The sequence below is a fragment of the Trichogramma pretiosum genome, unplaced genomic scaffold (assembly GCF_000599845.2).
Source record: "Trichogramma pretiosum strain Unisexual culture from Peru unplaced genomic scaffold, Tpre_2.0 scaffold74, whole genome shotgun sequence".
Taxonomy (NCBI): domain Eukaryota; kingdom Metazoa; phylum Arthropoda; class Insecta; order Hymenoptera; family Trichogrammatidae; genus Trichogramma; species Trichogramma pretiosum.
Window position 1 is genome coordinate 384,863 of NW_019641708.1, and position 21,428 is coordinate 406,290.

Consider the following 21,428-nt stretch of genomic DNA (forward strand, 5'->3'; position numbering starts at 1 on the left):
AAATTTATCGTCCAATTGTTTTGATTAATATGACCCTCGAAACGAACGTAATGGATTGTGATGCTGACTCTATTCGAAGCGAGCATAATTTGAAGGAGTACTTTTTACGCATGAATAATTATAATTTAGGGCGTCGCATGGAAATAAGATTTGACTCGAATGAAATATTGTCCATCAACAGTCCCTCGTTGGTCGCTTCAATTTTTTTTTGTTTAACAGTTAGTATAAATAATCATTTGCAACATATTCTTTGTTTAACATTTTCATTGCATTAAATTTGTACTATATTCATACTACTATTTTATAAAAAATTATTGTCATTCAAGCCAAAGCTCTAAAATACAACATTTAATTGAATTCGTAAACCAAACGCGTAATTTTTCACTTTTGATTCGTTCTAATGAAAATAAATCAATCGGATGTCCCCCGAATGAAAAAAAAAAAAAAATAATAATTTCGATCGTTGACGGGCGGCCGCGCAAAAAACTATTAGATCGTAAATTTGTTCAGTGAAACGGATTGTGTATATCGCCTAATGTTTGTGCCTTGACGCTCTTTCGACCTCATTGACTCGAGTCCGAGAGTCGGCCTTTCGGGAAAAGGACTTCGACGATTAATTCAAGTGCTTCACAATCTCGTTACTGCGATCGAATGGGGTGGTGCAGCAGCAGCAAAGGCGTAGAAAAGTGCTACTATTCTCATGAGACTCGCGCGAATGCGCTATCAGGGCGCCGACTGTTTGTGTGTGTGTGTGTGTTGTAAGCTTCCCCGCGTGTATCTTTTCATACATAAAAATACGGCGGCGCGCATATGTCACTCGTGTATTTAATCAGCCACTACTTAAAGCTTTTGTCGATGTATCTTATTCTCTGAGTATTTTCGCTAATACATTCGCCATTACGAACCAGTTTTAGGCGCAACAGAACGGCCCCGAAACAATCGATTACGGGGACACTTTTTGCCGTAATAAGTTCTCGTCGCTTAACATATGTTATCGTACATGCACTTGCATCAATTGTACTGATTTATATTAACGTGCATATAGAGAACATCGAACAAATGCAATGTTTAAAAAATGACAACAAAAATAACATAAATATATCTCTATTTTCTTTCAAATGTGCGTGTGTGTGTGCGAGCTACAAGCGCCGTTGTAACAATAAAAAAAAGACAACGACGTTGTTATAATATATATATCATGTGCAAAATGAGCTGTGAAATAAACGTGTGATAATTAACGCACCGATTAATGGAAGATACGGATGGTACATTATCTTGAGAACATATGCCTTCGGCGAGCAGTCGATCGCGTATTTCCCAAGCGAACATCGTGGGGTTGTCTCTTTTGTAGTTTGCTATTGCGTCGACGACCGGCGGCGTCGCTACTTTGGGCTTCGAGCCGCCAATGACGCCGGCCTTAAAACTTCCAGTTTCGTAATACCTGCAAAAAGGAGAGGAGGTTTAATGTTTATTGAGTCGCGAAGCCGAAGCCAAGCGAGCGAGCGACGATGTGCAATCGATCGCCGCGGCGGCGGCGGCGGCGGCGCAATGGTGTTGTACACCGAGACATTGGAAAGTCTTTGAAATATTTATGAAAAGTCGATTACAGGGAGATCGCTTTTGCGCTCTCTAACCTGAAAATATCGTGCCGTGATTTGGGCTAATGGTTTTTATTTGAAAAAGCATCAGTTTTAGATTGATTTTGAGGACTTTACTTTAAAGATATCGTATGGTTGATACTTCAACAAAAGTAGTTTGTTTTTTTTGAAATTATCTATGATATTGTGTGATCAATTATTTATTTATTACCTTTGATAAAATGAATTTTAACGAAACCACAGAATTTAAAAAAGGTTCGGTACGCGCGATAAATAAAAAATGTAATGTAAAAATGACTTCTAATTTTACTTCGATGAATTATATTCTTTCAGTTCTTACCTAGATAATATTTTAGATACACAGCCATGAGAAACCCTGAGTTGTCTTGAAATGTCGCATGGTCGGACCCCACTGTGAGCTAGCTCGACGATCCTCTGACGAACTACATCTGGCAGAGGTCGTCCATTGACAAAAACACCACCGAGTTGATTTACACCGCCATGACCTACAATAATTATTGATTTTTAAGGAGAACTGATTATGATGTTGTCAGTTAATGAACCACATCGGGTCGTTTGGTTTCATCAAAAATTTAAAAAAATTGTGGAAAATAAATTTTAAATAAATGTTAAGATGTAAGATTGTCGATTGTATTCTGCTGATCAAACATGGATACATTTAAAAAAAAGTTCAAATTAGAAATTAGCTGATAACTTGATTGTGTTCTATTCCTTTTTGTTTATGTTTCATAAATTTATTGAAACAAGTCATTGAAAAATATTAATAAATAATTAAATTTACTCAATGATAATCGCTGTATTTGAAGTAATTTTACTGCAAATATTTATAATATTTTGTATAATACATTTGTTCGTAATTCCTAATAAAACTAAACTGATACACATTCATAATTTTCAACTTTTAAAAAGAGTTTGAGTTTTCAACATACACATTGAAGAAGAAATACGTTTATTTAAAAATAAAACTTCAGTAATTAATTGCAAAGGCAGCTGCGACGTACATGAAACATAATCTTCATAAGCATATATTTGAAAATATAAGAAAAAAATACTTTTTATTCATCTATAATTTGATTAAAATTATTTTATACTCGCATTACAATATTTATATTCATGATTAGACAACACAAAAGATAATAAATAATATTGATAATCATTTGAGGCATCATGCAATCTTAAAATATAAAAAATGAAATATTATGAAACGGTAATTTTATTCATTCGGGGCTTTTATTTATAAAACTTTAGAAGATAATGCAAAGCTAAAAAAGTTTTTAGTAAAAAAATACATGAATAAATAAAAATGTATGATTTGCTTATGAAACGAAATTAATATAACGGAGTAGGAGGTCAGAGCGTGTCGTCTGAGGGGGCGTAGCCTCTTTTATATATACGGGCGATTCTCTTAAATTGAAATGATTTGTTTGTTATTATAGTAAAGCACAGAAATTTTCTTTCAGCGTCAAATGCATACTTAAATGATTATCACAGTTTTATATTAAAGAATACCCTGCGCAATCATATGAAATTAAAAATGTAGTGGTAGTTTTTCATTTAATTTTTAGTATGATCACCATAGAATGCGTTAAAAACTGCTTTTACTAACATTTTTTATGATTATTTTCACATTATTTTGAATCGGTATTTGAATTTTATCAATTTGAAGTCTAAATAATATCTCTGATGTGCAATTAAATGCAAAAAGTAATGTTTTTAAATACAACATGATTCTAAAGTCACAAAGAAAAAAAAGAAAAGAAGAATCATTGATTCATTTGATACTTTTGAACGATTTAAAAATTATATGCAACATTTTTCAAGTAATAAAAAAGACAAGAATCTTAAAGTTAATCTATGACTCCTCTTTTAATAGATACATTTGAGGTACTTTCAATAATAATTCGGCGTTTGGAATAGATACGCATAAACTTGAACTCTTTCGTTTAATTAAAAATTTTTAGTAACGTTACAAATAACTGCCTTAACTTCTTCAAGATACCTAAGGATATTTTTTACCTCGCTTTAAGCTAATACTGGTTGAACTATTATGTGTCGTACAATAGTTGAATCATTACTCTTGTCAAAGTATATGGATTTTTTATAGTTATACTCTTTCTTTATTTCTTTTCCCATAGGCACATAATCCTCTCCAAAGATAAATACTATCATCTACTCTATGGTAACCTTTGTAATTTTGTTTTTAATTTAAAATGAAAAATTTCTCAAATATTATATTTAACATTCGATTCTCATTTATCTTATTCAGAAGGTCACACATTCATACTTGGCTAGCTATATCGCGCTAGTTTCGCGTTTTGTTTACGATCTCTTATTTATTTTTAGCTTCGTTAGCAATTATTATTTAAATGAAAACAATTTAACGTCTAGCTCTTGCTTTATTTTTTTTGCGTGCAACTCATAACTGACGTCCCCGCCGCGAGTTGGAAGGAAAAAATAGCTATACATCTCGTGCGGATTTTCGGTGAGATGACAACCGTTGTCGAGTTCGCACACAGCGTCGCGAGGATAATTGAGCTCTCGAAAGAAGAAAAGAGGTAAAATGCCCCGCGTTTTATAACTGAAAAATATTGTCTTTATAATGAGAGTGCTCTAGTCGTAAAGCCTCTGCACACAGCTCTCGCCTTCGGGCAGCAGCGACGTTTGCACCGATGGGGCTTTTAAGAGTCTCGCGCTTAATGAAAATCGAGGAAGAAAGAGAGAGAGAAGAAACACGTTGACGCGCGATGAGAGGATACTCCAAAGGGGCTTTGCGGAGAAAAACAAATCGTGTGATTCGATTCTCTATTTTTCCCATCGATCGACATCGGTCATTCTTTTTCTCCTTTTTTTTTTATCTACGAAAGATCACTTGCTCGATAACCCGTAAATGTCATAACGAGATCGAAAATAGAGAGAAGCGACTGTGAGAACTTTTGCTTAGATTGTTTTTTGTCGTTACACTTTAAAAAAATTCGCTTACAAGTATAATATTCCATCATATTTTGGTTGTAGCGATAAGCCGTGCTGAGGTCCATAACACACGGCGCTTCGTGAGCGGAACACGCTGCTGCGGCCCCGCCAAACGTTTCGTTTCACTAGTTTATTACTTCGTAACGATTGTCACTTCATACGTGTTGAAAAAAAAAAAAACTGTTGGATCTCAACCACTCACAATTTTTGCTTTTTTTTTTATATCATATATACCACAAAATAACAGCAGCAGCAGCAGCAACAACAACAACAACTCGGAGCAACGGGCCCTGCGAGCCCGCTCTCCCGGATTTGCGCGCTCTTCTCGGGACGTGCGTGTCTATCACCCGCGTAATCGAAAATCGTACATCGAGAGAAAAAATCAAGAAACCGACCTTGTTTTCGTCGTATCGCGAAAAACTCCGTGAACTATAACAATCGACGAAGAGAGAGAGAGAGAGAGAGAAATCCACCACCGCGAGCACGCACACCACACTACTATACTACCACCTCGGGTGGGCCTCGTCGCTCGCGCGGATAAATAGCACACACGAGTCGGTCGGCGCGTCGCGCAATTGTAGTATATCTGACGGGGCGCGCGAGAGACGACCTTTCGAAAGTTTCACGTGATTTTGGTCCAGAGAGCCAAGCTCTAGAGTAGAGTTGAGAGAGAGAGACGGAGAGAGAGTCGATGATACACACACGCGGGCCAGCGGAGCCCCGCCTACTCGGCAGCCAGGCCAACCACCCTTAAACGGCTGGATTGGCGGAGAGGCGCGGCACAGATGAGCCGTTGCCCGGGGTAACGCGCGCGGGCTCACGGCCTAAATTTTCGTACTGTATACCACGTCCACTTGCTCTTGCTGTGTACTGCTGCTGCTGCCTAATGCGAGAGAGACAGCGAGAGACGTAGACGACGACGACGACGCACAACCTCGGGTAGTGTCGCGAGCTGATATTTTTTTCCCTCGTTCCAGCGATGAGTATAAGTGACCGACTCTCTCGCACACGTATTCTTGACTGCCGGGGCCCAGTAGCTCTCTTTCAGTATCATGCGGGAGTTGCTGCTGTACGCGAGCAGCACACGTTAATACGTATCTCGTCTTGTTTTCTGTCTTTCTCTGTCTCTCGTTCGTTCGACGGGTCCGAGGCCAGTTTTATACCGTGAAAGCTGCTGCGTCAGGTGAGCCGTGTATATAGCTGCGCCGAGAGCGAGAGAGAGAGAAGTTCATCTTCGTAACCGTAGTAGGCCGTATCGGGGCCCCCGGAAGATGCGGTCAGGCCTCGATGAGACCGAAGGCGACTTGCAAATCTCACAGGGCTCTTGGTTTACATTGCTATATATAAAATGCAATACCTTGGCTGGTAGATATCTATACTCGTTTATATTCATCTCGTTCGGTCATTCTAGTAATTTATAGAACGTAAACATCCGGTCGATACATAAATCGAGATGCCGCGGGGTAGTAAGCTCGTGCGAGCTTTTTTACGCGAATGTTGTTTCCATCGGGTGGCCTTGAACTCGACGCGACGCGTAACGCAAGATCGAACCAGGGAGATAGAATTTTTCAACTATGACACGATGATCGCGATCCGCTCCGTCAATAAAGCTGCTGCTGCTGCACTTTTGACTCGTTTCACTTTCTTACGTGGGAATTATTTTACATTCGGAACAATGAATGCACATTTGCCGTGCGTAAGCGTGTGCGAGCGCGCGTATATATATAGGTAAGTACGCTTGGAATGAATTCAAGCTCTACGATCCACGCTTTTTTCTCGGAGAGATGATATCTGTGTATCGTTGCGAATTGTAGATTCTAAATACTCGACATTAAAGGAGGTCTAATTACCAAAAATTTAACATTTGAAATGTTTTTGAATGTATAACTATAACGTTGTAAGTATCGAGTGCACTTTAAGTAAGCTAAAAATGACAATTTGTTCAGTTCAAAATATCCAAATCAGTTGTCAACAACTTTGAGCCTTCGCCACTAGATGGCGAGTACCTTTATCTGCACAAATCCGCAAGTGGCAACATGAAAATAAATAAGTATATAAATCGAAACAAGTTATTTTTATCTATATAACGTAGATTAGGAGGAGACAAAACTTAGCAAAAGCATAATTTCGATATGCGGAAATTTCAAACAAACTTTGTAAAGCGAATAAATTCAAGCGATTGTAACAACTTAGAAACTTATTTTTTGGAATGATTTAAAAAAAAAAATTATTAATCATCGATAAATTTTAACTATACGAAACTCTATCCTGCAGTTGTTACTTTAAGAGTAAGTTATAAATTAAATGTTAGCTTTCATTCGAAGAATTATAGGATTCAAAAGATTATTGTAGTTGTAGCCGAGCGTTGTGAAGGCAATAAATATATTCTATGAGATTATACTTGTGTCAAAAATAATATATCACAATAATAGTAGCATACCAGTCTCTTGTAACATAAAGTACAAAATACCATTGAAAATCATAAACTAATATTTAAAATGTATAAAATAGTAATTTTGCTCGATATTGCACGATAAGAAATACTTACCGCACGTATCGCAGTGTGGTAAACAGGAGTGACCTAATGTCGAGTCGCCTATTAAAGATAAATCTTTCGGTTATTTGTATTTTATAAAACGTGTGGTTCATGGGTTTGTGAATGAAAATGATTCGGAAAATAGATGGATTTATTTAGAAATATGTTATATCTATTTATTGGATTAACAAAAAAAATTAAGATGCCTAACATAATTATCAATCTATACAAATAAGAAAAAAGTAATAAAATAATGCATAGAATTGAAGAAAATCTCGAAGCTTTTAAAAAGCAAATTAAAATAGCACTTGTAGGGCAGCTACACACGAGTCCTCGGGTATTATAGCTATATCGTATAGATATCGAGATCCCCGCGCGCTGCGAGTGTAAAAGCCACCGCACACGCATTTTGATCGAGTAGTGGTTATATCCATTTGTGCACGGTGTGTCGCTTACGTATACCGTACACATATCCTACCCTCGCGCGGGCGCAAACTCTCAACCCTTTTTGCTTTTGGCGCGCGCGTGCACGAGGCGGCTATATAGTAGCTGCGCTGCGCATTTTCATGTGCGCGCGCGCGCGCGAGGACGAAGCGTTCGCTCGTTAACTCATGGTGGTGCTGGTGGCTCTTCAGCAAAAAAAGGGGACAGGGGTCAGTGTAGGGCGTGCTGCGCGCACAGTAGCAATAGCACATAGAGACGAGTCGAAAGTAATGCTCGAAAATTGAGGGCACTTATATTTGACTGAATCGTAATTAATAATGAATAGCTGTTGTGAGCTCTCGACGTCGCGTAATAGGTAGTAGGTATATCCTTTTTTTTTAAACGCGAACAGGTGACCTGAGAGATCGAATTTTAATACAGGCTGATGGTGCGGCTTTTGTGCAATGAAATGTCAACGGTAAATTTTTTTTTCTCCACGCTTTTGTTGTTATTGGTCTTAAAATCTATACGAAGTCTTCTTCTGTCGCTTTAGAGTTATAATCGCCGATGTGCCATTTTTTCTTGACGATATTGAGTTTTAAATTGTTCATTTCTTTTCATTTCTTTTTTACCGTGGCAAAATAGACTTTATTGTCTACATTTAATTTATTTGCAAAGAGTTACGTAAGTGTATTTTATTAAATACTATAACAGTATAACACGAACTAATACGAAGTTTTAAAGGTTTTACAGGCAACACTGGTGCAGCTAATAAGGCAAGCTGATGATTTTAACTGCAGACACGGTAAAACATTTTTAACGAGGACAGTATTAATCAAGCGAATACAGAACATATCTCCCTTTGATTGAATTGAAAAATCATTTGTTCAAAAATAATATTTTGTTGGATATTCTCGATTGTTAATCAAATTTCTGCGAGTTCTAGTACGTACAAAAGCTCAGTAACTGTACACAGACGGATTATTCATAGTAATATACAGTATGTATTGCTCTATATAGTTCGGTTATAACATTATTATTGATTTTTTTTCAAGCACGATTGACAACGATTTTCAAAATTTTCCCGAAATATCGTATCTAGTAACTGATTCCAGCAGGTTTGCTTTTGTAAAAAAATTAGGAAATGTTCAAATTATTTCATTTTGTTCATTTATGTAAAAAATGAATTGAAAATTCAATATTACTTTTAAACAAACGTGATTAATAGTTAATGTTTACTTTACTATTTACAATAGTATTAGCCTTTGTCAAACTAATATACACTGCTGTAATAATTTTATATATTATTTACAATAGTGTCGTAATTAAACAAAATAGAAAATGTAAAACTCATTTTTAACGCATCTGTTATGACGTTTGATAGTTTAAATTATTAAAAAACCGAGTCACTCATATTCAACCGAGTGAAAAATATCAAAGTTTATATCGCATTAATATTTTTCTAATTTAAACTGAGTTGAATGAATAATTATAAACTGTCTTGATGTTTGAATACTGTACAACCGAATTGATGTTATATTTCAAGTATCTTACTATTTTATCTGCATTTTGAAAATATCTTTGAATCTGTCAACATAACATTTGAAAAAACTAAATCTGAACTCAATTTTTTGTTTAAAATCGCCACGAACGTTACTTTGAAAGTTGATAACAGTTTATCGCATCGATATTTACAGTACAGAATCAGATGAATTAAATTTTTGCCTAGTTCCAGCTTGTAATTATTGTGAGTGAGTAGGGAAAAATTTCAAATTAAAATATAAGATCTAGTCTGCTTTTACTTTATTATTAACGGATATATACAAGGAAGGAAAAAATTTCATTCAGATACAGGTGCCACTCAATACGCCAAATTGTTACACCTGCTTTTATTGGTTACTCTCTCTCTTTCTTTCTCTCTCTATGTATGAGAAACGCGAACGCGATATCAAAAGTTTTGCCACTCATTTCCTGAAACGAAACGTCGGTGAATAAAATTTAAAATTTTTTTTCGAACCCTATTAGTTTTTTTACACGGTGAAAATTAAAGCATAATAATCAGAGCCTCGGCAAGTTTGTGCAGTATAGCTGTTTACTCGATGCAAGCATAGTTTATTTATATAAAGTAAAACTGCATAACAGCGATAAAGAAGCGAAAACTAGAGATTTAATTAGTTGCGACGTTTCGATGTTTGCTCTTGTAAAAGTGAAGGTATCGCTGAATTTTTATAAATTATCATAAACTATTTACGGGCGCTCTTGAGCAGGCAAAAACAATATTTTTTTACACTCTTATAGTGTTTTGTTGACTCGAAACTATTTTTTTTTTTTCACATCATACTCGACATAGTGAATTCTTTTCCCAAACAACGCCGCCGCAGACAATAGAGGCCGCGGGAGTTTCAACAAGGACGATCTCACGTTGTATTTTATTTGAGTTTATACCTATTTCATTTTCTGATATTATGAGATAAATATAGCACTTACACAACGTTAAAATACCCTTAACCTCCATTTCAGGTTTATTTAACTCAACACCTGAAAAACTAATCGCGTAGCGCCGGACAGCTCGATGCAAGTGTCTATATCGTTGGGTTTTGACAAGCAACAAGTGGCTTATTTTTCGTTGCATTGATGCAATTTTTATGCGGTTACCGTCAATTCAAATTGATTAAAATTAAACGCACGACTTTTATAGAAAAACTATTCGTTAAACGTTTTAAACTTTTATTTTTTCACAAAAGTGTTACAATTTTACAGGAAAAATAGATAACTTTTAAATAACGCGATGAACTACTGATTTTGACATTTGAAACACAATTTATTTGCTAAACTACAAGGGTAATAATGAATCAAGCTGCTTACTTTGCACAGCAACTGCCACTTCTTCCGTGACACTCCACTTTGATGACTTTTCATCCATCACAATTAAATGTCTACACTATTACAGGTGAATCACAACAGAGAGTACGTCACACGTTTTTATTTATTATTTTATTTCTAAATATAATAAAAAATACAAAAAGGAAAACTTAAAAAAAAATATTATATTACGAGTGCACGAGTAGAGTACAACAATAGGCTCTCGCACTCGCGCGCGCTCGCTCGCTCGCTCGCTCTAGTTAACTGGCCCCGAACCCGTAGGGCCCAAAGCAAACATTCGAACTACTACTCGGCAGCGAGCCGAGTCAAAGTCAGAGCGCGGCCAGTACACACAGACTTGCACACACTTACACAGGTACATAGAGTCCTACATGCGCAAAGATACTTACGCGCAATTCGCGGCGATTCCAGGTGGGGGGAGAGCGAGAGAATGACCGCCAACGTCCGATCATTGCACTGCCCACAGCAGCAGCAACGGCGGCGGCGGCGGCGGCAGCGGCTGCAAAGTACCTGTCGGCTTCGCGCGCGCCTCGGCGGTGGCAAGTAGCCTGAATTGTGCGCGCCTTATTTTGCTAGTCATGAAATTTACTCCAACAACAATCGCCCGAGTGTATGTGTGGGTGAGTGTAAATGTATGTATGCTTGTGTCGGGGGAGTAAAACAAATATATAGGTATATATATGCAGCGACAGGCCGCGATTTGTCTTTGCTTCTTTGACGAATTTTCACTTCTCTTTGGCTCTTTAGAAAATGTTATGAGTAGCGACAGACGTTATCGGTGTTGATTTGAATTAGAATCGAGGACATTTTTATATACCATTTTGATATTTAAGAAAATGCCGTTAAAAATCATAAAAATTGATCATCCATTATAGCTAATCGTAATGTACATCAATCGATATTTTATTATTTTACCATTTATTACGTAACGACGATCCCGACTCGATCATTTCGGCGCGCGCGCGCGTTAAATTCGACTCATTTCCTCTCAAACATCCCACTTTTTTGCTTGTTTCACGGCAGGTAGAAAATGAAGGAAAAAAAAACAGGTGGTCGCGAAGCCGCCTTGAATTTTATACACCTTACACGACTTGCAGCTATATAACACGTACTTTTTGAAGTCGATTGATAGTATACATCTATAACATAGTAGTTTTAAGAAATTTCGTCGGGGCCAACCGTCGATGATAAGTAGATAAATTTCAAGACACCGCATCTGCTCACGGATTAACTTATGGTTTTCATCTTGCAAAAAAAAAATTCTTATACCAAATTTCATTTGCAATCCATATAGTTGCACTGCAAAACGAGCATTAAAAGATGTATTAAATGCTATGTGTATATCTACAAAGTACGAGACTCGAGCGAGAGAGATGCATTAGGGTTGCCATGTGTCAGGCACTCAATTTAGCGCGTGCTTCTCGCGCGCGTTCGCTACTGTGTGTATGTATTATCTCATTAGTGGGTACTAAGCTGCGCGTCGTGTGCGTACCTTATACCTGCGTGCGTGTGTAATCCTTCAGCCGCTACTGCACACGCAGAGAGAGAGGAGAGAAATTTTATTGCATCGTCTGGGAAAGAGACGACGACGATGAGTTCTCTCGTTCGCGCATCATGGCCATTTTATTATATGCCTCGCGCCAGCGAAGGGCATATCTTTATAAATAATATAATAGTTTTAACCCGGAGATCTAGTATGAATGGGTCGTTCGCGTTTGATCGCGATTAAAATGTTTCTATATCAATCATTTTGTTTTCATGATACCGAGTATTTATAAGCGTACTATGTTTTTTACGTTTATTTTTAAATTAATTATTCAGCAGTGTTTAATTGACTCGTTGCGGACGTGTGTACATTTTTATTATTTCATTAGAGTGTATATTATATTTAACTTTATTGCCAATCGTTATATACGTCGTGTCAACTTTTAATATAACACAAACAGATTGAAAAACGAATGAGTAAAGGATAGATAAAAGTCAAAAGTTTAATATTTATCTCAAGGTGTGAATCGAGTGCTTCTAACATTCGAGATTCGAGAAAAAAATGTATGGTCAACGTGCATTTATCCGTTTGAATTTTGTTTAAAAAGTCATTCTTCAATTGTGAGTATTTGATAATAATAGGATCAACTCCAATTTGATTTCGCGACTGTCGTAACTTTTTTGTGCATCATTATTTTTTCCATAAGAGTTTTTGAATTATATGATCGTTTGGTGTTCGTAGTGTTTGAGAGACAATAAATGATCATCGCTTAAATAGAAATCAATTCTTTATTCTTTATTTATATCTTTATCTTTCTTACTTAATCATGATAAACTAGTCTTTCTTTTTCTTTGGTTTCATTAAATCGAATTCATTATATGGCTCGATAATAATTTCTCTTTGGATTCGCTGAAAATTACACACTAGATATAATATATCTTTCAAGTAAATCAGTTGCTCGTTATATTTAAAAATGCTTTATTTGCGAGGAATATCCACTTAATCGATTATACAATGAAAAATGAGTAGCATGCGATATCGGTGATAGATTGGTTAATAAGAATGAGCATTTAACTATTTTAATATAAATTCTGGCGCCCCCTAAAATTAAAATTATGTAATTCCACATTATGACGGAACACTTAACGAGTATACAAGTTTTTTCATGAACGATTTCAGGTTCCCTTTTTCCCTTTTTGGCGATCTCTTCATTGTAAAAATTAAAAAGCGATAAATTCGGCCCAACTTGTTGTCGTCGTTGTCGAACCGAGAGAACGAGTTGTTGCACGGATCTATGCGCGATCTCTTCTTGCTGCAGTCGTCGCTTAGAAGCACTTGCGGTGCACGATGCCGGGACCTGACTCGTCGTACTCCTGTTTGGAGATCCACATCTGTTGGAAGGTGGACAGGGAGGCCAAGATGGAGCCACCGATCCAGACGGAGTATTTCCTCTCCGGTGGGGCGATGATTTTGATCTTGATGGTGGACGGGGCCAGGGCGGTGATCTCCTTCTGCATGCGATCGGCGATACCGGGGTACATGGTGGTACCACCGGACAGGACTGTGTTGGCGTACAGATCCTTACGGATGTCGACGTCGCACTTCATGATGGAGTTGTAGACGGTCTCGTGGATGCCGCACGACTCCATGCCCAAGAACGAGGGCTGGAACAGGGCCTCGGGGCAACGGAATCTCTCGTTGCCGATGGTGATGACCTGACCGTCGGGAAGCTCGTAGCTCTTCTCGAGGGATGTGCTGGCCGCGGCGGTGGCCATCTCCTGCTCGAAGTCCAGGGCGACGTAGCAGAGCTTCTCCTTGATGTCGCGAACGATCTCGCGCTCGGCCGTGGTGGTGAAGCTGTATCCTCTCTCGGTGAGGATCTTCATGAGGTAGTCGGTCAAGTCGCGACCGGCCAAGTCCAGACGGAGGATGGCGTGGGGCAGGGCGTAACCTTCGTAGATCGGGACGGTGTGGGAGACACCGTCGCCGGAGTCGAGGACGATACCGGTGGTACGACCGGAGGCGTACAGCGAGAGCACGGCCTGGATGGCGACGTACATGGCCGGGCTGTTGAAGGTCTCGAACATGATCTGGGTCATCTTTTCGCGATTGGCCTTTGGATTCAATGGGGCCTCGGTCAAGAGGACCGGGTGCTCCTCGGGGGCGACGCGAAGTTCATTGTAGAAGGTGTGATGCCAGATCTTCTCCATGTCGTCCCAGTTGGTGATGATGCCGTGCTCGATGGGGTATTTCAGGGTGAGGATACCTCTCTTGCTCTGGGCCTCGTCACCCACGTACGAGTCTTTTTGACCCATACCCACCATGACACCCTGTAATTGGCGAAATCAAACGCAGAAAATTCACATTTAATCGTGTTCATTGCCAAAGTACGAAGTTGCAAGGCTAAATAGGCCTTATTTGCCTAACTCGCGTTACGTAATAAATGCTCTACTTTGACGCGAACGTGAGATAAAGTTCCATTTACACATGCAGTGCATTTTTGGCCAAAAACGTACATCGAGTTTTCGACCATTGTCATAGGCGCGTATATACACGGATCGAAAATAGAATCTCATCATCGATTGTACGGCACAGGGCACGTAGTATAGATCGTAATTTTGAGCCTAAAACTTTCGGCGCGGCTCTTAAAAATAGAAGTCGAAGCTTTTCCTACTCTGACCCGACGCGCGGCGACACGGTACAGGCAGCGCGCGATGAATCTCGTTTAACCGCTGGGCGCTATTGCCATAAATGGTATCGTCTCGGCGCGACAGAGAAAAGTCAAGCCAGGCTGACGACGCAGCAGCCGCCGCCGCCGCACGAGAGGCATCGAGAGAGTTGAATGAATCAATTCGAAACAATAACTCGTCGCCGCGGTAAAAATAGACACCCGAGTTTTTCGCGTGGATTTCTATATAGTAAAAGCCTTTCGAAACGACGACGACGAGGACGGATGAAGCTACGATTTTTTTTTTTTTTTTTGCTGTGATTCGCGGATCGAAATAGATTTTATTTTGAAAATACGAGCTACGATTTTTAGAAATAACATTTTTTTTCCGGAATTTTGGTCCAAGATGTACCCGAGATTTTTCTCACGCAGAGCGAGCGTTGAATGAATGTTGAAACTTTTGCTTACCTGATGCCTGGGGCGACCGACGATCGACGGGAACACAGCTCGGGGAGCGTCATCTCCGGCGAAACCGGCCTTGCACATACCGGATCCATTGTCAACAACGAGGGCCGCTACATCATCGTCACACATTTTGAATGTTTAATTTGGATTTACTGTTTACCTGGAAAATTCATAAATTGGATTATGATAAAAATTGTATGAAAGCTAACATTATTAATTAATTTTATGTAGAATAGGTTTGTAAAAAGTTGCTCTTTTTTTAACTGTTCTCCTAAAAAGTTTTATAGATAGCATGCATCGTGAGGATAATCTTACAATTTGAGTTATTCATTTTTTAATGAATTTATTAAAATGATTTGGCTCGTAAAATTATAAAAATTAGAAGATTCAAGTCGAAGCTATAAAATTTTTTTTCGAAATATTTTCCCACATTTTTAATTCTTTGTAACGTAATATGTAAAGTTTAAAAATATAAACCATTGCGTAAAATAAAAATTTGAATCTAAAAAAAAGTTTATTATGCAATGATTTCGAAGAAGCTTTTGGTTCGAATGGGGTAATATTTTCTTTCGAGTATTCAAATATGGTGGATAGTAATTTTCATTGAAAAAAGTCAAAAAATGTTTTAAAGTATTACAAAAACTACAGAATATACAGTTCAAAATATTAGATTTCTTTTTATAAATGATCTAAGACTTTTAAATTTTTGTTTTGAGTTTACGTTTTTTAAATCTCTCCCAAAATAGGTCAGAGAAAATTTCACGACCTCGTTCACATAAATAGTATTGAAAAAATAACGTTTAAAAATATCGAAAAAATCTAAAATCGTCCAGAGATTATACAATCGAGTCACTATCGAATTTTTTCACTTAAGTTAGTGGAAAACGAACAATTGAAAGGACATTTATGACATTAGAAAATCATTTTGTTAAATTTAATGGAATTTTTTTCATAAAAATCGTATGTATCGTAATCGAATTGCAAAACTTTTACTAGCAAAGTTATTATTTAGAAAGTTTAGTTGGGCAACGATTTTAGATTAAATTTTTCAGTTAGAACTTATTCTAAAACACTCTAGCATTTTGCCCGAGACGGACTTTTTGAATGAAAATTGCTTCTAATCATGCGAAATGGTACTTCGTTTATTTCATGTCCCATAGAAATTTTAGCACGATACTTTTAATTGATAAAAAAAATAATAAGCAGATGAGTTAACGAGTAGATAGTTAATTCGTCTTTTGAATATTTGTAACTTGTTAGTATGCACATGCAAGCCAACGGACCCACGAAGGGGCTTTTATCACTTATTACGGCACTTTTTTTAAAAATTAGAAAGAACACACTGCAAATACTCAACGAATACGATCGCTCGAAGGCAAAAAACGTACGGGAACGATTTTCAGATGCGACAGTTAGCGTGATTCGCGACTCGACTGAGAATATATTAGCGAGAATCGGCGTTATATACCACGCTTCGTACCTTAATAAATTTTTCAAGCGCTCGACTCGAAGCGTAGCCAATCGTTCGAGAGACCGTTGAGTAGAGAATGACCAGAAGTTACGGTTCTGGGGGTCTCTTATCCATATTGGTTGGTTCTTAAAATAGCGATTAGCTTGCCTTACATGGATATCTCTCTTACTTGGCGAATTTGTATTTTCTCTCTCTCCCACTTGTTTTCCCTTTCTTGTCCCACGAGCATAATAGTTCGAATGAAATTAACTTATTTGAGCAAATGAAAAAGTCGTACACGTCTCGTCAGGGGTGAGAATAAAAAATAGAAAAATTGTTGTTTTTTTTTCTTCGCGATATCTTATAACAACGATCGTGTCGGCGTCGGCCGGTTTTTATTTTATTTCGAGGCTTCGAAAATAATTATTGAAAAATTGTTGCGCGTGAAGAATATCGGCGAATATTTTTATATCGATTTCGTAATATCGTAAATTAAGAAACGTATTACGTTCATTGAAAAATTCGTAGTCGCTTTCATCAAAATGATGTATTTTAAATAATGAAGCAATTATCGATTTGTTCCAAATTTTTGAGAAATAACTATTTTAAGATCTGCTGAATTTTTTTTTTTTTAGTAAAAACTTTAGAATTTATACAAGTTATGAACTTTATTTGAAATAAAAAATTATTTAAAGTTCAGCAAGTATTTGAAGTTTTTTTTTCGACTTTTAAATTTTCGTTTAGCTATAACACTTTATGAATATAACTTGTTTTGGTATGCGTATACTCTCTTTTGACAGTACATTCTCCCATCTACTTTACATGCAATGAACAAATTTCAATACATATTACGCAAAAACAATCGTCTTGAAAGAAAATTAAGTAAGAACAAAAGTATGTAATTGATTTTTCATTATATTCGAGTTTTTTCACTGAAAAAGTCAATGAAAAATAGATAATTTTGAATTTCATAGTTCCCTTTTGCTTTAAAATTGCAGGAACTCTTTAATTTACTGTTATTTTTTATTAATCTTCAAAGTCATACTATATCTGACACCGAGTTAAAAAATTATTATATTATTTTTCACGAAGAAAGAAGAAAAAAATGAGAAAACTCATACAGTCAACATTTCTTGTCATTTAATTTTTGATCTACATTGTACTGACTAATATAGGAAGAATCGGAATTATATACAATAATAATGATAAATTCAAAAAATGGAATGTCTTTTAATATTTCATAAAAAATAAATTTACATATTTGTATAAAATTTTTAATTTATCTTTAAAAATATGAATAAAATTATGGTAGAAATTACGATGAATTCCTATGAACATGGGAATAATTTTGATATTAACAAAAAATATCATTATATCGATGAATTCAGTCGTAATTTATTATTTTAAGCAATTTCCCTTTATCATGTTCATTTCATTATTGGCATAGTGGTTGCCGATGCAATGTTAGAGCTATCTTCAGCCCGCCACAACTGCGTCACAGTCTTTGGTTGAGTGTAAAAGTTGATGCCCTGCAAAGAAGTAAAAATCATTAATGTCAAGTAAAATTAATACATTTCTTTCTAATAATTAGTGTTAGGACTAAGATTAGTTTAAAAGATTAATATGAATGAAACAACTCACTTGTTTTCCATAGAAATGATTGTCTCCAAAGAAGGACTTTTTGTTACCAGTGAAGCTAAACATAGGCAGTGGAACTGGAATTGGAACATTAACTCCTATTTGACCAGCCTCAACTTTGTTAACGAAACTTCTGGCAGAAGCACCATTTGTGGTGAAAATTGCCGTTCCATTTCCATATGGGTTTCTATTGATTAATGCAATAGCTTCATCCAGCGTATCGACTGAAGTGCATAAAAGTACAGGGCCGAAAATTTCTTCTTTATAGCATTGCATATCAGTCTGTAAAAAAATTTACATGAATACAAATTATTGATGATTCAAAAATATAACTATAAAGAAAATTTGTAGATCGATGACATACTTTTACGTTTGAAATAACTGTGGGTCCAACGAAGTAACCATTTTCATATCCAGGTACTTTGATGTTCCTTCCATCGAGTAAAATTTCAGCACCTTCGTCCGCACCCGATTGTATCAACTTCAAAATTCGTTGTTTAGAAGCAGCCGAGATGACTGGACCAAGATCAGCACCTTTGACGTGTCCAGCATTAACGTTTAATTTCTTTGCCGCATTGACGATTTCACCGATCCATTCTTTGGACTGGCCCACAAAAACAACGACGGACAGAGCCATGCATCTTTGTCCTGCGGCACCAAAGCCAGCACCGACAATCTGCGAGATGGTCTTGTTCTTGTTGGCGTCCGGCATGACGATACAGTGATTTTTGGCGCCGTTGTTGCATTGGACTCGTTTGCCATTTTTGCCACATCGATCGTAAATGTGGCTACCCTATACAGAGAAAATTCAGACGGTCAAGCAGTCTTTTGGATGATGGGTTATTTAATTTACTTACGGCGGTATCGGATCCAACGAAAGATACAGCCTTGATCTCTGGATTGTCGCACAGGAAGTTTACGGCCTCTTTTCGGCCGTGAATGATATTCAGCAGACCTGGAGGGGCTCCCGCTTTCCTGAAGAGATCAGCCAGAACCATTGCCGCGCTCGGGACTCGCTCGGACGGCTTGAGAACCATCGTGTTTCCGCACATGATACTAATGGGAAAGGTCCACAGGGGGACCATAGCAGGAAAATTGAATGGACAGATGGACGCCGTCACACCGAGAGGGACTTTGTAGGAGATGGTGTCCATGTCCGTTGATATGTTGTGCATGGACTCTCCCATCAAGAAACTCGGCATACCAGCGCAGTGATCGACGATTTCTAACAAAATTTAATTTAAATCAAAATAAAAATAAGAATAAAAGTAAAAAATATTTAATAAAAAAAATAAAAATAACTTACGAAGACCACGTAAAATGTCTCCCTCGGCATCGGCTGTAGTTTTGCCATTTTCTTCGACCAATATTTTTGTAAGTGGTTCCTTTTTTAGAAATCAAAAGATTATAATCGTGAATTACATTTGTTCTTCGCTAATAGATTATCTTTACGTCATACGACATCTTTTCATACGTACAAAATTTTCACGAATCAAGGCTTGATATTTGAGAATAAGACCTTGTCTTGTCATTACGCTGGATGATTGCCATGTTTCGAACGCTTTTTTAGCACTCTTAACTGCATTTTCCATTTCTTCCGTGGTCGCGTCCGGTGTTCTACAAACGACTTCATTTGTTGCTGGATTATGTACATCGGAAAATTCTTGACTCTTAGATTCTGCAACGATGTAAGTTTATTATTAATTTATATTTTTTCTAAAAGACCATGAAATGCTATGAAATTATTTATTTCAAACGTTAAAAATTGTTAATCAAATTTTTTTATAGAACTCGAACAATTTTACGTATACAAGTGACAAGCTTTTCAAATTTTACTAGAACCTATCATAGTTCAAAAAACTTTCAACTCTTGTATCGAATCATTTTGGGGTCGATCTTTAGAGAATATTATAAATATAGAAAAATGTTTTTATAACAATATATAAATTTGAATATGATGTAGAAAAAACTCAGTTTATCCCCACCCACTTAACTATACTGTTATTAATGCCACGTATGTACATTCAACTCAGGTAGAACCCCTACTACACTATAGATACAGGTTTTACATAATGTTTATCTGCATTTGAATTTTAAAATCAGCGGAAATTGGTTATATTTTAAGCATATTTGAATTTTGAACAAAAAATTACCAATGAATTCATTGTCAATGAATAATTTTACAGTCCGGGCATTACTTGAATAGCAACGACATGATAACTGAACCTGTAACATATGGAATTTATTCTTAATCTTTATTAAAATATCAAAATTGTAGGTTCATACATTACAGTATTTTGATACTCAATTTTGACCTTGAAGAGATGCCGAAACCTTAACTAAAGTTTGAAATTTTCAAAAGCCTTTTTTTAAGATTTCGATTAAATATATTTTTTAAAGCTACGCATATTTTTAAATTTGTTGGTTTTATAGATATTTATATTAAAAATATATTTTAAAAATATATTGAAAATTAAAATCAGAAAGTTTTTGAAAATTTTTATTTTTAGCCTAGCTTATCTAAGTGTCACTACCCTTAAATAATTGAATCTATTAAATTTCAATCATGCACTCTGGATCAAAAAAAAATTATCGTAATCATTTGACAAAAAAAAATGATGTGATATGTTTTTGATACGGGTCTGTTATACATTCACGTATATAGTTGAAAGTGTAGAGTTATGAAGTCAAGTTCGGAATACATGAAGAGTGACTATGTAAATATGAAAGTATCTTACGATATACTTTCAGTGTATTACAAAATTATCATGTGTTATCCTTAATTTTGAATAAAAAGGATCAAGTGTAACGACATGTGCCACATTATAATATGATGTGATAAATGAATATTATACAATATTATGAATATGTTTACAATTTTTCACGTTAGAGTAAAAATTATTGTAAAGCATGGTAATAATTATTTGTTTATTCCTTAAAAATTTTCTTCTATCGTGTATAAACGAACAGAAATTTACAGTAATCCTCAAAATCACCATAAATTGTCAATAACATAAGTTTGGGTGATTAAATAGTTTAGTTATTAATTGATATGTTGAATTTTATAAAATAAATACACACTCTTACCTGTCTATACAGAATTTCCCTGGATAAATTTAACATTTTGACGATAACGAAAATCCTTAGAAACTTTGTTTAGATAATTTTTAGATAATTGAAACGATACACCGAAAAATATTTGTGAACCTTGAAATTTCTTTTCCGTTCCGTAACAATCTTACGATACTCTTCACCAATATATATACGTGTATAGTCGAATCGTTTTCATT

At 36.4% G+C, this 21,428-nt stretch overlaps 3 protein-coding genes across 3 annotated transcripts in view; all 3 read right to left on the reverse strand.

Moving 5' to 3' along the window:
• Positions 1–10,471, reverse strand: part of LOC106659458 (paired box protein Pax-8-like) — a 46,513-nt gene extending 36,042 nt beyond the window's left edge. Inside the window, exons 1-4 of the mRNA XM_023463122.1 lie at positions 10,414–10,471; positions 7,138–7,185; positions 1,939–2,104; positions 1,244–1,441 (exon numbers count right to left, since the gene is read on the reverse strand). Coding sequence (XP_023318890.1) covers positions 1,244–1,441; positions 1,939–2,104; positions 7,138–7,185; positions 10,414–10,471 — 470 coding nt within the window. The remainder of the gene's footprint in view (positions 1–1,243; positions 1,442–1,938; positions 2,105–7,137; positions 7,186–10,413) is intronic.
• A 2,668-nt stretch (positions 10,472–13,139) lies between these two features.
• On the reverse strand, positions 13,140–16,630 carry LOC106659599 (actin, muscle). The gene is made up of 3 exons (XM_014382206.2): positions 16,531–16,630; positions 15,054–15,210; positions 13,140–14,247 (listed from the first exon to the last, which is right to left on the reverse strand). Exons 2-3 carry the CDS (start codon positions 15,177–15,179, stop codon positions 13,243–13,245), a joined length of 1,131 nt encoding a protein of 376 aa, XP_014237692.1. The 5' UTR covers positions 15,180–15,210; positions 16,531–16,630; the 3' UTR covers positions 13,140–13,242.
• A 1,245-nt stretch (positions 16,631–17,875) lies between these two features.
• Positions 17,876–21,420, reverse strand: LOC106659519 (probable methylmalonate-semialdehyde dehydrogenase [acylating], mitochondrial). The gene is made up of 8 exons (XM_014382095.2): positions 21,226–21,420; positions 20,292–20,364; positions 19,617–19,816; positions 19,445–19,523; positions 18,996–19,363; positions 18,503–18,931; positions 18,142–18,420; positions 17,876–18,029 (listed from the first exon to the last, which is right to left on the reverse strand). The coding sequence occupies exons 1-8, from the start codon at positions 21,259–21,261 to the stop codon at positions 17,928–17,930; spliced, it is 1,566 nt and encodes a 521-aa protein (XP_014237581.1). The 5' UTR covers positions 21,262–21,420; the 3' UTR covers positions 17,876–17,927.
• Between the last annotated feature and the right edge of the window lie 8 nt (positions 21,421–21,428).